This window comes from Athene noctua, chromosome 13, assembly GCF_965140245.1.
Source record: "Athene noctua chromosome 13, bAthNoc1.hap1.1, whole genome shotgun sequence".
NCBI classification, from domain to species: domain Eukaryota; kingdom Metazoa; phylum Chordata; class Aves; order Strigiformes; family Strigidae; genus Athene; species Athene noctua.
Window position 1 is genome coordinate 5146015 of NC_134049.1, and position 14151 is coordinate 5160165.

General features: G+C 39.2%; 1 protein-coding gene across 5 annotated transcripts in view; it reads left to right on the plus strand.

The window, feature by feature from the left end:
- Window positions 1-14151, plus strand: part of PDE8A (phosphodiesterase 8A) — a 132373-nt gene that overhangs the window by 98040 nt on the left and 20182 nt on the right. For all 5 annotated transcript variants that reach the window (XM_074916714.1, XM_074916711.1, XM_074916713.1 and 2 more), the window contains exons 6-14: window positions 704-792; window positions 1010-1088; window positions 2645-2782; window positions 8099-8187; window positions 9449-9500; window positions 9601-9643; window positions 10596-10673; window positions 11897-11967; window positions 12602-12766. In XM_074916714.1, coding sequence (XP_074772815.1) covers window positions 704-792; window positions 1010-1088; window positions 2645-2782; window positions 8099-8187; window positions 9449-9500; window positions 9601-9643; window positions 10596-10673; window positions 11897-11967; window positions 12602-12766 — 804 coding nt within the window. The remainder of the gene's footprint in view (window positions 1-703; window positions 793-1009; window positions 1089-2644; window positions 2783-8098; window positions 8188-9448; window positions 9501-9600; window positions 9644-10595; window positions 10674-11896; window positions 11968-12601; window positions 12767-14151) is intronic.

Below are 14151 nucleotides of genomic sequence, written 5' to 3' on the forward strand. Positions count from 1 at the left end.
TCCGACACAGGTTCTGAATTATTTATGGATCAGATCCTTGAAGATGGGACTAATGGCAAAGCAAAGAGAATTTTCTTTAGCAGCCTTGATGTGGTGGCTTACCTTTGATAGTCAATAGCTCCAAAGCTATCAATGTCTGTGGCAGTTTAGCATGAACAAAGATTTAACATTCAGACTCGTACCTGGTAAATATGAGATGTTTTAAAAAAAAAAATCAAAGATACTGAGGTCGTTGTTATACAAGCCCCAGAATGAATAATTGTATGCAATGGCAGGTATATTTGTCAAGAAGTTTTGCTTTCTTCTACATATACAGTTTGGGGTATTAGCAATTGGAAACTCATAATCTTGAATTTTGATTACTTGAGACAACACCATTTTTTCACTGTTATTTAAAATACATAGCATGAAAGCATATAACTTCATTAGATCATTTTCTATATTGATCATGCTGACAGTCAGAGAATAAACAGATTGGTTGAACCTCATTGCCACGAGGATCTGTCACCTTTTTGAAATACAGTATCCTGAAGAATTTTACTAGTCCCAAAAAAGAATCTTTTCATGTTGCTTGTGTTACAGCATGTTCATTGTTGGCATATCTACTCCTTTGTAGTTCTTTATCAAGCAAAAGAAAACAGGGCTTAATACCCTTGAGTATGGAAATGTGCATTAATTAAATATGTTTAATTTTTATTTGCAGAGATATGTAGAAAATTCTAATATAATGGCCTGTTACAATGAGTTGATTCAGCTGGAATTTGGGGAGGTGCAGGCACAATTCAAACTAAGGTAATTTTACTAAAAACATTGTCAACAAAAGTATACCGATTCAGCCACACCCTTAAAAGAGTATTTATTTTACTGTACTGTAGTTATAGAATACCATTTAGCTGGAGAAAATATGTTAAAGTACAACATTTTTTAGTATGGATTTGCAATACATATTGTCATGTAGTAAGAATTACATGGATTAAATTTAATCAGATGCTTTCTTTTTCGTCTCCAGGGCATGTAATTCATTGTTTACAGCATTAGAGAAAAGTCAAGAAGCCATTGAAATCACAAGTGAAGACCATGTAATACAGGTTTGTTCCAGTTACTTTTATAGGTACAGAAAATTGATCTGTGGACCGAGTGTATTTTATTTCATCCATGATTAGATTTACTCTTTCTTACAGTACAAGAATCTAACCTAACTTAATGGTTCTAAAAAGATTGGAGTGAGTTTAGCTGTAGAATTTTCTCCATTTAAAATATCCTAATATTTAGCATAAATCAAGTCAGTTTTAAGGGAGATTGTTGTTTCTGAATGAGTAAGGATTTACTCTCTTGGTTTTATTTTTTGTAATGTTTGTTTTATATCATGAATGAATGCAGCCACAGGCTTATATCCATTCCTTTCAAAAAATACTGTATGTCAATTTGATGCTTTTGAAAAGCAAATCTGATTGATGTTCTATTTAAATAAAGGTAGTACACTTTTTTTTTCCTTAAATCTAATACTGTTTGGGGCATCAGAATTCTTGGGCCAACTGTTTTTGAACGTAATCCTGTCTTATTTAAAAAAGGAAAAGAAATTGTGCTTAGGTTTGCAGTCCTGAGAAACATCATCATTGTAAGGGAGTTAGTTCCATCCCTACCTATGAAGGCAGTGAGGAGTGATTTTATTATCAGTAAAGAGCTTGAGTCTAAGCCTCTGGGAGTTATAACATGCATATAAATTGTACCCTCTTGACCCAAATCTTGACAGTGGCAATTTCATTGAAGTATGTGCCACCTTCATCCCTTTTACAAAAATAAGAGAACGCATCCTGAAGTCTTAAATATGCGTTTTTAGACCAAATGTCCTTCTGCTGACAGTCCCAGAGTATGAAAGCACCGACATGCGCAAGAGTTCTGGAGCTCCAGCAGGCAGGGCTTTCTCAGACAGGGGGGGTAACCTTTTGGAATGAACCTTTGGGGGCAGAGAGCATCCAGTGGCACCCTTTTAATTTCCCTCACATTGAAACATTGTGAGCTGTGAGGCATTCAGGTGCTGTTATGACAAGACCTGTGTCTCTAAGTGAGGGGGTCATGAAGGTGTAGGCTATGGGTACCAATCTTCAGTTTTGTTGGGCAAGGGTCACAGAATTGCAGCGAAATGCAACATTCAGTTCAGAGAGAAAGTTGCTTGACTAGATTCTACTTCTTCCAGTCTGCTTGGCTGGTCTTTGCCTGGACAGGGGAACAGTGATGAAGAATTTGTCAATAGATAACATTCCTCTGGTATCCCACCATCTAATTTGTGATTTTTAGGAACACTGAGGTAGGTTTGAGGTTTATGGGTTTGAGAACTGACAGAGCTCCTTTTTCAGGAACTCATGTTGTCTGTCTAAACTCTGTGGAGATGTAGTACCCAGCTGTTTCCATCATTCCCCTCTCTTTGCTCACATGCACACAGTCTGCACAACTCTTCTAGCATGGACATCCCTGGTTTGATTTACAAGAAGAAAATGTAGACATCTCTCTCAGAACCATTACATACAGAGGTTTATTTCAGGCTGGGAAAGAGATCCCTTGGTTTAGCAAATAGAAAAAAAAGGGATTCTGTTGTGCTTTAAGTATTCTGTTGAATGGGGTTTTGTTTGTTTTTATTTCGCAGTACGTCAATCCTGCTTTTGAAACAATGATGGGCTATCAAATAGGTGAACTAATAGGAAAGGAATTAACAGAAGTGCCTATAAATGAAAAAAAAGCTGATTTCCTAGATACTATTAATTCCTGCATAAAGATAGGAAAGGTGAGTAATGGCATTCTATCACTTATCATTTGCTACCTGTAAAAGTTTTTATTGTCCAGTAATGACACATGATGTAACTTCCAGCTTCACAGACACGTAGCATTTGCAGCTTCTTACTCAAACAAGAAGAGAAAGTAAAAAATGCTCATTTTTTAAGGGCTTCTTTCTCTTCTCTTGCTTGAAAGAGCTCCATGTTTTATGAAAATAAGTGACTCACTCTGTTTCTTTATAGTATATGCTGTGTGTAGCAAAAGGTGTGGGAATACCAAAGAGAAATGGAATGGATGCACATGTTATCCAGTGTGATGTAAATGAGAAGAGAACCATGTTGAAGCATTGAATCATGAGATGTGGAAGCTGATTTGCAAGTTTGGGATGTAAAAATGTCAGAAGATACGTTTGCGATATCACTTGAGAGTGATAGGCAGTGTCAGCTGCCAGCCGCCAATATATTTTATTCTCTAATAACATGGGAGCTGTCTAATGGATTTCCATTAGAAATGTTTGTTGCACCAAGAAAAAGTGCATGAGGAAGCACAACTGGCTTCAAGGGAGGTTACAAAGAGACATTACTGTTTGCCTGGTAGCTCCACGATGTTCCTTTGGGACTATTGTGGCTGTAGTGTGAGGATCCATCTAGGAGCTTTCATCTGCATTTTGACAATGAGGTTTAAATGCTTCTGATGTCATTGAACTTGTCATAGTACCTTACAGGAAGAAGATCATGGAGGTTACACAAAGAGATTTGGGAATTGGTGTGTTTGTAGATGCGTCAGGGCCCGTGCTCAGCCCTGAGTCAGGATAGCTGGTTGGGTCATTACTGACTGTCCGCGGGGAAGCAGCACGTTACTGACACAGAACAGGGAGATGCTAAAATGAATCATGGCACTCTGTGTATCCAGGCAGTGATGCAAAAGCACCGATGCAAAGTTGTGATGAGTCATACTCTGTAAATCGGGGTACGGACACGAGCATTCATCAACAAAAGCTGCACTCCAGCTGGGTGCAGGTTGCATGTGCATTTCCACAAGAATATGTCACTCACTTCTACACGTGTTGGCCTTTTGGAAGAGATCCTAGCAAGAGACAATAGCCTGGGTTATGGTGCTTCACACCTCTGTTGCCTGACCGAAATTATTTCACTAAACGTGTGTAATACAAAACTGATGTTAGGAGGGAGTATTTATTAAGTTATAATTCAAATACATTAGACGTGTCAGGCTTTAAATCTACAACATCAATTTTCAAGATGTGAAGGGATCAAATTTTTAATATTTTAGTGTGCTGATAAAAATGTCTTTAATAACGGAAATATATTTTACTCCATGAATGATAGATATCTAACTCTAATCCATCTCTTTCCTTGCAATTCTTTTACTCCTGGCTCTAGATCTTCCAGCTGTGAGGGCTAATGAAATACTGCTCATTTTAACCTGTCTAGCTGAAACAGCTTAAATTGGTTTAGGTGGATATATTCTGTTTACATGTTTTTTGTATTTCCCTTTCTAAACTTTATAGTATGCGATCTGTTTAGCCATACATTTACATATTAATTGAAAAATGAATTGCAAGTAGAGGTTGACTGTGTGGAGCAACCGTTGAAAATGTGCAGCCTTTTGAAAGTGCTTTAGTTTGAAATCATTTGTGTCAAGATGTTACAGCATTTTCAGAGGTGCCTAACTGACATGGTCTGTGTGTTGTTTTCAGGATTGTGATTTTTTAATATCCTAAATTTAAAATACTGCTTCCCATTACAAGAGGTTGTATATTGGCTACTTTAGGTTATAGCATACCAAAAAAGCCAACTGTCTACTACTGTGATATTCTCCTGTCAACAGGTTTGGCTTTTGTGTTTTGAGCAAATATGGTAACATAAGAAAAGCAAGTTTTTTCTGATCTTTAGAAAAATGTAAGCTGTATAAAATCTACCTCTAGTCTTTAAATGAAATTTAGGAAGATGAACTCTTGCATCATTTCCCCTCTTGTGCTGTGAGCAAGTTCGATATATCCAAACAAAAGTTCATAGGCATTATACACAAAAATTGTTTATTGCACAGTACGTAGAGATTCTTGGGTCAGGGTGTTGTTTAGCAAAAAAAAAAAAATCTCTGGAAGTTCATTTTTTGTTACTACAGCTGGCTGTAATTTGCAAGAAGGCAACATTATTGAAAGTCATTTTCACCCATCCATACTTGGGGAGTTAAAAAACAAGTTGTACTTTCTTCATTCTTCTGTTTCATGATTCAGATTACATCCATTAAGATGAAATGTGCAATTCTGACTACAATTCTTGATGCCTCTGATCTCTGCAGTTTGACACAAAGCTCTTTATCTTAGTTTTGCTTTTTCTGAAGTGAGATGGATAGCTATCGATAAATCAGACAAGACATGTCATTCCTCTTACTCCTTGGGAATTATTTGCAAGATAGCTATCGTTACAGAGTGGGTGAGAGAGTGATCGTGCTCTATGAGAAGGGTCTATAGTAATTCCTTCCTAACTCAGCCTTACTTTCTCTGAGATTGTTTTCATGACATCTTGTGTTTATTATGGTTTGCTCTGTTTTCTACTAAGTAGCTTGCTGAACTTTGCTGTTTAGTGCAAGAAGTCCTGGTTTAAAGGGAAGGCTGAACTGGGGGATTACTTACTATGCATGTGTAAGTGCTTAGTGGATAGATGCATGCCATGGCTTTCTCAATGAAGTTTGAAACCTCAGTGTTATAGAGGGTAAACCAAATTTTTTTTTATGTATGTTTTTTACTTTGCATTCAATCCCAGCACACTAGGCCATGCAGAAGTGACTGATCACTGTACTTGTGTGACTGTAATGCAGACATAACGATGAGCTTGACTGACAGCACATCTTGGGAAGTAGCTCTTCTCTGTTGGATGGCTGACAGAGATTCTGTGAGAGAGCATATGCTGTGCTTAAAATATGTTTAAGTAATGTCCCTGGGAGAACTTCACCTACCAGTAGGAGTTTGGATTGGACCTCCTATTTCTCAGAATTCTGCTGACCTTCTCCCTCACACATTTCCTGCCACAGTTTCACAGGTTTTAGAAATTCACAAGTTGAAAAATCGATCTGTTGACTAAGAAGAACACATTAGTGAATAATCTGTCTTGAAAAGGATGCACTTCCAATGTGGGAATTATCCAATCTGTACCTTATGGCTTCACCCTTTTTTGTATATTCTGGGTTTATTACCTGAGTTAGAGATCGATTACTCATCTCTGCCTCATCTTGGTTGTCAGGAAACTTATTGATACGCATACTTTTAATTATGAGAGCACTGAATTCTGTGATGTTTGCTTTATCTTCATTTGTATTCCTCATGCAGCTCACAGGAGAAGATATTATGCTCACTTCACAATTTGTTATGCACAGTTCTTTTCTCCAACAGATCCTCAGAAAAGCCTTTCATATTTTTTTTTTCTGCACAGCCTGTCACCATACAGCTCTCTGCGTGCTGGAGTCTTTATTTGCTGGCTCCATCAACATAAATGCAAAACTGTTCTCTCTGTACCCGTGCTCTGGCCTGCTTGACCGAGATCTGTCAGTCTAACATAAATAAATATGTATCGTGTGCCTCATGAAGGTATTTTCACATACATTTGTAAGATCCGATCTACAGTCTATTGAACTCAACTGAAAGATAGCAGTGGGCATGGGTAGTTTGTATTAAGTGAATATGCAATATGGAATCAGTTATTTATTAATCACTTGGTATTTATTAGATGCCCAGCTCAAAATACGCATCTGTTAAGACCACCATCAACTATTACAGGGATGGAAATGTGGAGGCAAGATTGTAAACCTTGTCAGCTGCCATGTTACAAAAAACTGGCTCTGTTGGAAGGTTACTGACCTCTGTTGCTGCTGCCAGAAATGAAAGGGGAGGCGCAGGGTTCCCAAATTTTGCTTTCCCCAAATTTTCCTAAACAGGCCTGTGAGAGGGCAACTCTAGTCCAGGTACCACACGCAAGGGGAGACCCAGGGAGGTCTGTCAGTGTTGTGGTATTTGTAGCACAGTTTGAGAAGCAGCAGCAGCAGCGGGGTGAGGAAATTGGGAGGGAGCAAGAGGGAAGGGGCCGATGCCCCAGCGTGTGTTGAAGCCAAGTTTAGCCATGTCTCTGTGCATCAGCATGGGAGATATCCTGCTTCACAGTGTGGGTCTGGGCTCCTCTGCAGGGAGGTGATTTGGGGCTGGGTGTTAGACCATGGTGGTGCCTTCTGGATTTAAAATCTCTGCATAACTGTTTTAACAGTATTTTGTTTAAAAGCATGTCTTAAACTAGGGAGAAGGGACATTTCCCAAGTCTCACTGAAAGAGAAATTGAGGCTCTGCACTAGAAAGAAATGTCTCATTTCCAGAGGAAAAAAAACCTGACTTCTCACTGCAAAATCAAAATTCCTTTCCACCCTGTCTTTTTTTTTTTTTTTTTTTACCGTTTATGAATTTTATCAAAACCCAATGATACTGGCAGTGACAATCTGATACATCAAAATTTTTCTACTTAAATGTGATCTTGAAACCAGAAGGAGGGTCAGCAGATGGGAGGTGAGAGTCCAATAGCTATTCTACTAGGCTCTCTCTTGCTTTAAAAAAGCCAGGATAAATCTCTGCTGCTTTTTGAGACTGAACTGACAGTGTGGAAAGTAAATGTGCTAGAATACCAGAGCACTTTTAGTCACAGATATATTTAATGTTAACCAGTGATAAGACTTCCTCACTCTGCAGGAGAGACAGTGCAGTCCAGAAGTGAAGGCAGACAGGTCGGCATAATGGTTTCTCACTGACCTTCCTGTCCTGGGAGGAGACAACACAGTCAAGGCGAAAGTCAGGCAGGTCAGCGTAGCAGTCCCAGCTGTGTGGTTCGTGGTCCTGGGGCAGGGCAGGGGGGTGCCCCACGCTGTAAGAGCCTATAGGTGCTCCTGGAGCCTCTGGGAGACTCTTTTTTCCAGGCAGGGGATGGTCCAAGCTCTCGCTCTTGTGGGGGTCTTTGCCAGGTCTCCCCCCAGTGACGCCCAACACCATTGAGGTAGGACTGGGAGGAGAATACGTGGTTCTGATTCCCACAGCACCTGAGGTTCGGCTGTTGCCATCATGGCATTCATAGGCTGCCCCTCTGGAAGTTCTGGGAGCAACACAACGACCTACAAGTTAGTTACAGGGGAGAAAATTGAGGGTAAGTACAGTTTAACCCGTTCTGACAGGATTTGTATTGTAATACAGCTTTCAGTGTAAAAAGGTATGAAGCTACAGCTTCTCTTCCTGTTTTATCTGAACTTCCTTCCACTTGAATTCCTTTTTCAGGAATGGCAAGGAATGTACTATGCGAAAAAGAAAAATGGAGATAGCATACAACAAAATGTGAAGATACTACCTGTTGTCGGACAGGGAGGGTAAGTATGAAAGCTAAAACCATGATTTAAGTCTGAATCAAGTCTCGATTTAGAGTTCAGTTGCTTTCAGCAGACAATTATCCTATTACTGAGTATAAAGGAAACTTATGCAAGGAAGGGAGCCTCAGACCTCTGCATTTAATTCCTTGGAGCAAAATCAACTTTATGTGCTATGCGCAGGGAAAGTGAAATTCTCCTAATTCTCCCCAAAAAGGAGCTAAAGATCCAGGTGTGCTCACTTGTGACTCTTCTAATACTCCCTGAAGTGCAAGAGCACCTTTCTCTCTTTCTGGGCGTTGTGTTGGGACCACCAGGACCTATGTCCTTTTCCACTGTGCACCTGTACTATGTCCCTCCGTGCTCACCTACTCATGGCTGTTGCCAAGTGTCTTTAGGTCACTGTGTGTTTTGATTCTGGTCAAAATTCAAGCATGTCTTGATTTTTATGCAACTTCCACCTGGTCCCCAAATAGAGCATTTGGAGGACACCGGTATACATTAGTTATTAATACATTTATGATGAGTCTTTCTGTACTATTTTGGGAAAGAAAGTGGATCAGGTTGCATGCAGTAGTAGTTTCAAAGCCCTCTAAGGCAACACAAACATTAATTAAAAGCACGTCACATTATCTTCCAGACTTGGCTGAGACAATCATTTAGAAAGGTGTGTCTTCATGAAGGAAAGGCCAAATGCGGATTCTTCATGCAGTTATTCCTAAAAAAAGTGTTTTGGGTTGATTTCGTCCCTGGAAGTAATTCATGTTCTCTACTCTCCATCAATAGAGTGAAAACATATTTTCAGCTTAAGATGCCAAACTTGTAAGACCAATATGTGTTACATACGTTGCTACTTATGGAACAGTCTAAGCCCATTTGAAGCCGGCTTAGAAAGTTTCCTGGTAATCAGTGGTGTAATTTTCAGTTCGATTGCTGTATCCCTAAATCCTATAGAAGGGTTTCATTGTTGGAATGCACTGCTGCATGTTTCACATTTATATCATACCTGAAACATCCTACAGTAGCCCAGAAGAAGCTGGGAGGGCAGAGACAGAGAGGAAGAGACAATATTTGCAAAAGATGCTTCCATTTTGTATTCCCCATCATGTGCAGAACTGTGGGGTTTTTTCCATTCTCACTTGAGCCTTTCTGACAGAACAGGATTTGTCTTACATTAATGTGTTGCTCTTGCCCATTTTGTGTATCAGCACTGAATTAGAGCTGAGGTTTGGATGGGAATTAACACACTGTTTTTTGCCTACAGAAAGATTAGACACTATGTGTCAATTAGTAGACTGTGCAATGACAACAATAAGGTAAGTGAAAATAGTGCTGTGCTTGCTTTAGTTTGAGCCCTAAATATTACAAAATAATGGGAAAGTTCTGACTAACTGGATTTCTCATACTAAATTGTAGGCAGAGAAGACATGTGAACGTGTTCAGGCTGAATCTCAGACAGGTATGACACATCTCTTCTGTCTTAATAAGTGGAGAACATACCTGGGGAAAAAATAAAGCCTGTTGTTAGTGATCTGACTGAAAACCAGAATTGCACAGGACAGTCTGAATAGTACTGTTTAGCTAGCAATAAGCTGGGAATCCAGCTCAAAAAGCAGGAAAATGAATACAAGTCCTCTCTACCTGCCTCATTTGTTTTAGAAGTGATATAAAGCAACCCACCCTTGAAAATGCAGTAGTAGGGCCCTAAGTTGGTATTGTGGTATTGCCGTATCCAGTGTCACATTTCAATTGTGGGTAGTGGATCCCTGTGACAAAACTGGAAATAAGAAGGATGCTGTCTAGTCATCATGACTTTTGTGGTTGGTGTATAGCTAGTGGCATGTCTGCTTGCATTGCTTTTAACTGTATTGTGGGGTATTTGCACATGGGTGACCAACACTACTATTCACCCTCATCCCACATACCAACACTTGAGTGAAGGCATCCTTGGCATCCATGCTGCAGGTACTTGTTAACTGTAGCCTTGGTACCACAGGTTGTATCTGCTGGAGTCCATAAGGGACCTCGGATACATTGCCTAGTTTGCCAGGGTGTCACCTACTTGGATCTACCAGTTCTTTGTGGCAGTTGTTACTTGGGTGAACTCAGGTGTGTTGCACGAGTTGTATTCACAGCTACAATGGTGTCACTCTATCAAGAGAGGAACTTTACCCTCCACACTGTTAGATCCCTTCTGCAAAAACACTTAGGCATATTCTGCCAGACAGCATGACTGGTTCACGACAGTGTTATTGGGCAAGAGTTTAAAAAGGAGTCTTCATCTGCTCTCATCTGCTGAAGCATTGTGGTAAATGTCCCTCAACTGCTATCAGGCTTTCTCTGTTTCAGTTCCTTTAACATACATCTTAGGAATAACTTAATGTCATTGTACAATATCATTTTCTCCTCAGATATTCAGACTTGCAGACACAAAGACAGAAGGAAAGGATCACTAGATGTCAGATCCACAACATCACGAGGAAGTGATGGTATGTTAAATAAGTACATTTTTCTGATTTCTGTGTATATTCAGATTTTTATGTGCATACATACACATACAAATAGAGGTAAGTATATGTGTGTATATATACACATACACAAAATAACAAGCCATCAATTAATGAACAACTTTACATTTGTCAAATAGCCCTATTTTCTTCTTTTGAACTACCCTTGAGTCTTTTTTTGAACCAGTGGAGAATGGAGGGCTATCGTGTGTCATCCTGCACGGAAAACTTCATGAGATTGAACACGGCTACTTTCAAGTACAAATGGCAAACTCTAAACCTAACCAGTTATTACATTTCTGACATCTTCTCTTGATAAAAATATGAAGATAATTTTTTTTACAGATTTTGTTTTCTTTTCATTGTGTTGTATTTTTCTCCATTAGATCACCCCAAACTTGGTAGATGAGTCACATACTCAAAACTGTTGCTGATGCTTACATGATTTTGTCAAAGCACACATCATTACAGCATACACTAGTGAAACATGAAGTAGGTCTGTAGCAGTGAGAATACAATCGCGCTCCAGTATAGCAAAAATAGCATTGATTCTTCTTAAGAGCTGCTCAGCACAAAGAGTAACAGAGATGTGGCTGCATTTTATAGGTAGCACAACATAATTATCCAGAAAAATCCCATCTTGGTCTTTTCTCTACAGGACCAAAATTACAAACTATATAAAACATCTGGTTTTCAATTTCCGTTGAATAATAGGCCAGAACCTTTGCTGTTTTAATTTGACATGGCTATCTTCAGAGGAGCTTCACTGATTTACCTCAGCTTGGAAGCTGACTCATTATGACTTGTCATGTTGCATCAGGCCACAAAAGTAGATATATCCTATAATAACCTAAGTGTAATAGTTACCTACCTGTGCCTGCCAGTTTATACACACACACATCCGCATTGTCTTTTAACTATGTTTTTAGCTGAATATTTTAATTAGTTAAAACAAAGCCATGATTTTGCCAGGCTGTTACAGCTACTTATCTCTAATCAGGGATATCAGTGGTTCAGCAAGCATCTCTTTGCACTTCTGTGTCCCTGGCATAACAAGCATGTGTATGCATTCTTCAGTAGATTGCCTCTAAAGGCACAGCAGGGTAAGCAGTTCAAAAAAATGAATCAAGATTTCTTGACTGAATCCTTCTGTCCTGCCTTGTCACTGAAATCAGGATATAAATTCTGCTTTGTTTTCCACGCAGGCAGCTCACAAAGGCGGCACTCTTCTATGGCCAGGATACATTCCATGACTATTGAAGCACCCATCACCAAGGTAATGTCACTAGTCACTAGCTGTTGTCAGTTGTGCTGTACCGGAATACTGGGGCAGAAAGTTCCAGTACAGCATCCAGACTGAGGAGCAAGGCAGCTCTGGCCTCTGGTGCAACTTCTTCACCTGTTCCACCTGCCCACGGTTGGAGCTCCAGAAAGCCAGATGCTCTGAAGAAAGTTCTCCCAAACCTGCTTAGTAGACTGCTCTCCATGTGACCAGCCATTGCATGACCCTTTTTAAGGATTTTTGCCTATGTGAAGGAGGGATTAGAGTTCCTCCTTCTTACTTATGTATGGTAAACTGCTTTCTGAAACCATTCGAGGATTTGACAAAAATCAGCTCTGTAATATACTGAGTCAAATGGGAGAAGGTTATCTTAAATGCATTTAGAGACATTTCAAGGCTGTACTTTGAACAGGAGAGTCATTAATAAGACTGCTGTCACAATCTTTTTCCCAGAGTCAGTAGCAAATATCAGTGTTTTATTAACATCCCTTTCATTTTGATTCTCCCGCATGTGGATTAAAGTTGTTCATCTTGTTTATTTGCTATGAGTTTTTGATAGTAATTGATGAGTGTCTCTGTTCTTTCTTAAATCACTTCTAAATTCAAAACATGTCTAATGCTAAACTAGGTAATAAACATCATCAACGCTGCACAAGAAAGCAGTCCCATGCCAGTTGCAGAAGCTTTAGATCGGGTTTTGGAGATTTTAAGAACCACTGAATTATACTCTCCACAACTGGGGACAAAAGATGAGGATCCACATACAAGTGACCTCGTTGGAGGGTTAATGACAGTAAGTACACACTGCCACAACTGCTACTGATTAATGTTCCACTGTCTGATTTTCCCAGGTACTCAGTCTTTATCATCTGGCATGTGGTTTGCCTCTAGAATGCCAGATTTTCAGGAAAAACTGCACATCTCTTTTTGTTGATTTTTTTCCCCCCTACATTAGTAATGTAGCTCTGAAAATGGGAAGGAAATTGACTGGTCCCTTCAAAGCATTAGTTTTGCTAGAAATGGAAAAGAAAACCAATTCTTTCTTCAATATGATTCATTTTAGAAAGGTATAGATGGGAGAGGAAGAAAGAAAGATAGCTAGACACCTGTATTCATTAATCAGGATTAGAATGGCATGTTTGGGGGGCTTTACAGTATATAGAAAGAATGTGTCTTCAAAAGAATGCAAAATACATATTTTTGTTGCTGTTTCTTGGATTATATTTGTATTCATAGAGTGTCACAGAAAGATCAGAGTGCTTTGAGCTAGAAACATGACTGTTCACATAGTACAACACAATCATGCTCCACAGAACTCGTAGTTTAAATAAATAAGGCAAGAAAAGGCCTGAAGAAGGCATGTATTATGTTGTTATGTTAGGAAAAGAGAAACGGGGGCATTGGAAAAACAAGTGTTGTACCCAAAATTGAAGAAAGGGCACATAGCAAAGCAAGAATTGAACCCAAACCTTCAGAGCCTGGAGTCTGACCCTCCTGATAATAACTAGATGAACTTGGATGAATGTTACCTGTGCCTCAGGGATATATGTTCCCATTAGTCCGTAGGTTGCACGTAAAAGGCCACCTCAGGGAGACATTTGACAGTGTGTTGGATGCAAAAAGGCTCATAAGATGTGAGCTCTTCAGAGATGTGTCTGTGCTGTTACCATTTCATGCTGTACCTATCAATATGCTTTTGCAGTAGCTTTCAATCTTGAAAGCATTTACATGTTATAAATAAGTACCACGGCAAATCTGATCAGGAGAAATATATGAGAGACTTCAAGAATTCCAGGAGACGACCTGAATGGTTCATATAGGGTTGAATTTACGAATTCAGTTGACAAAATATATTGTTCCCTTTACTATAAAAATGTAAGAAGAATATTGATACATATACTCATTAGAGTCTCAAAGTGAATCTCTTCTCCCGCTGAATACACACAGTCCATAAACTCGTTTTCTCCTTTTTGTAGATTGTTGATTCTTACATACATTTGTATTCTGACTGTATTCAGTCCATGGTCCCAGAACATGTAGGTAACAATATTGCAAAATACAAAAACCTTACTAAAAACAAAGGCTATTTTAGGGAGCTATTAATAGAAAAGCAGAGAAAATACATTTCAAAGCATGAGGATATATGGTATAGTATGAATTTTAAAATGATCTGGTAGA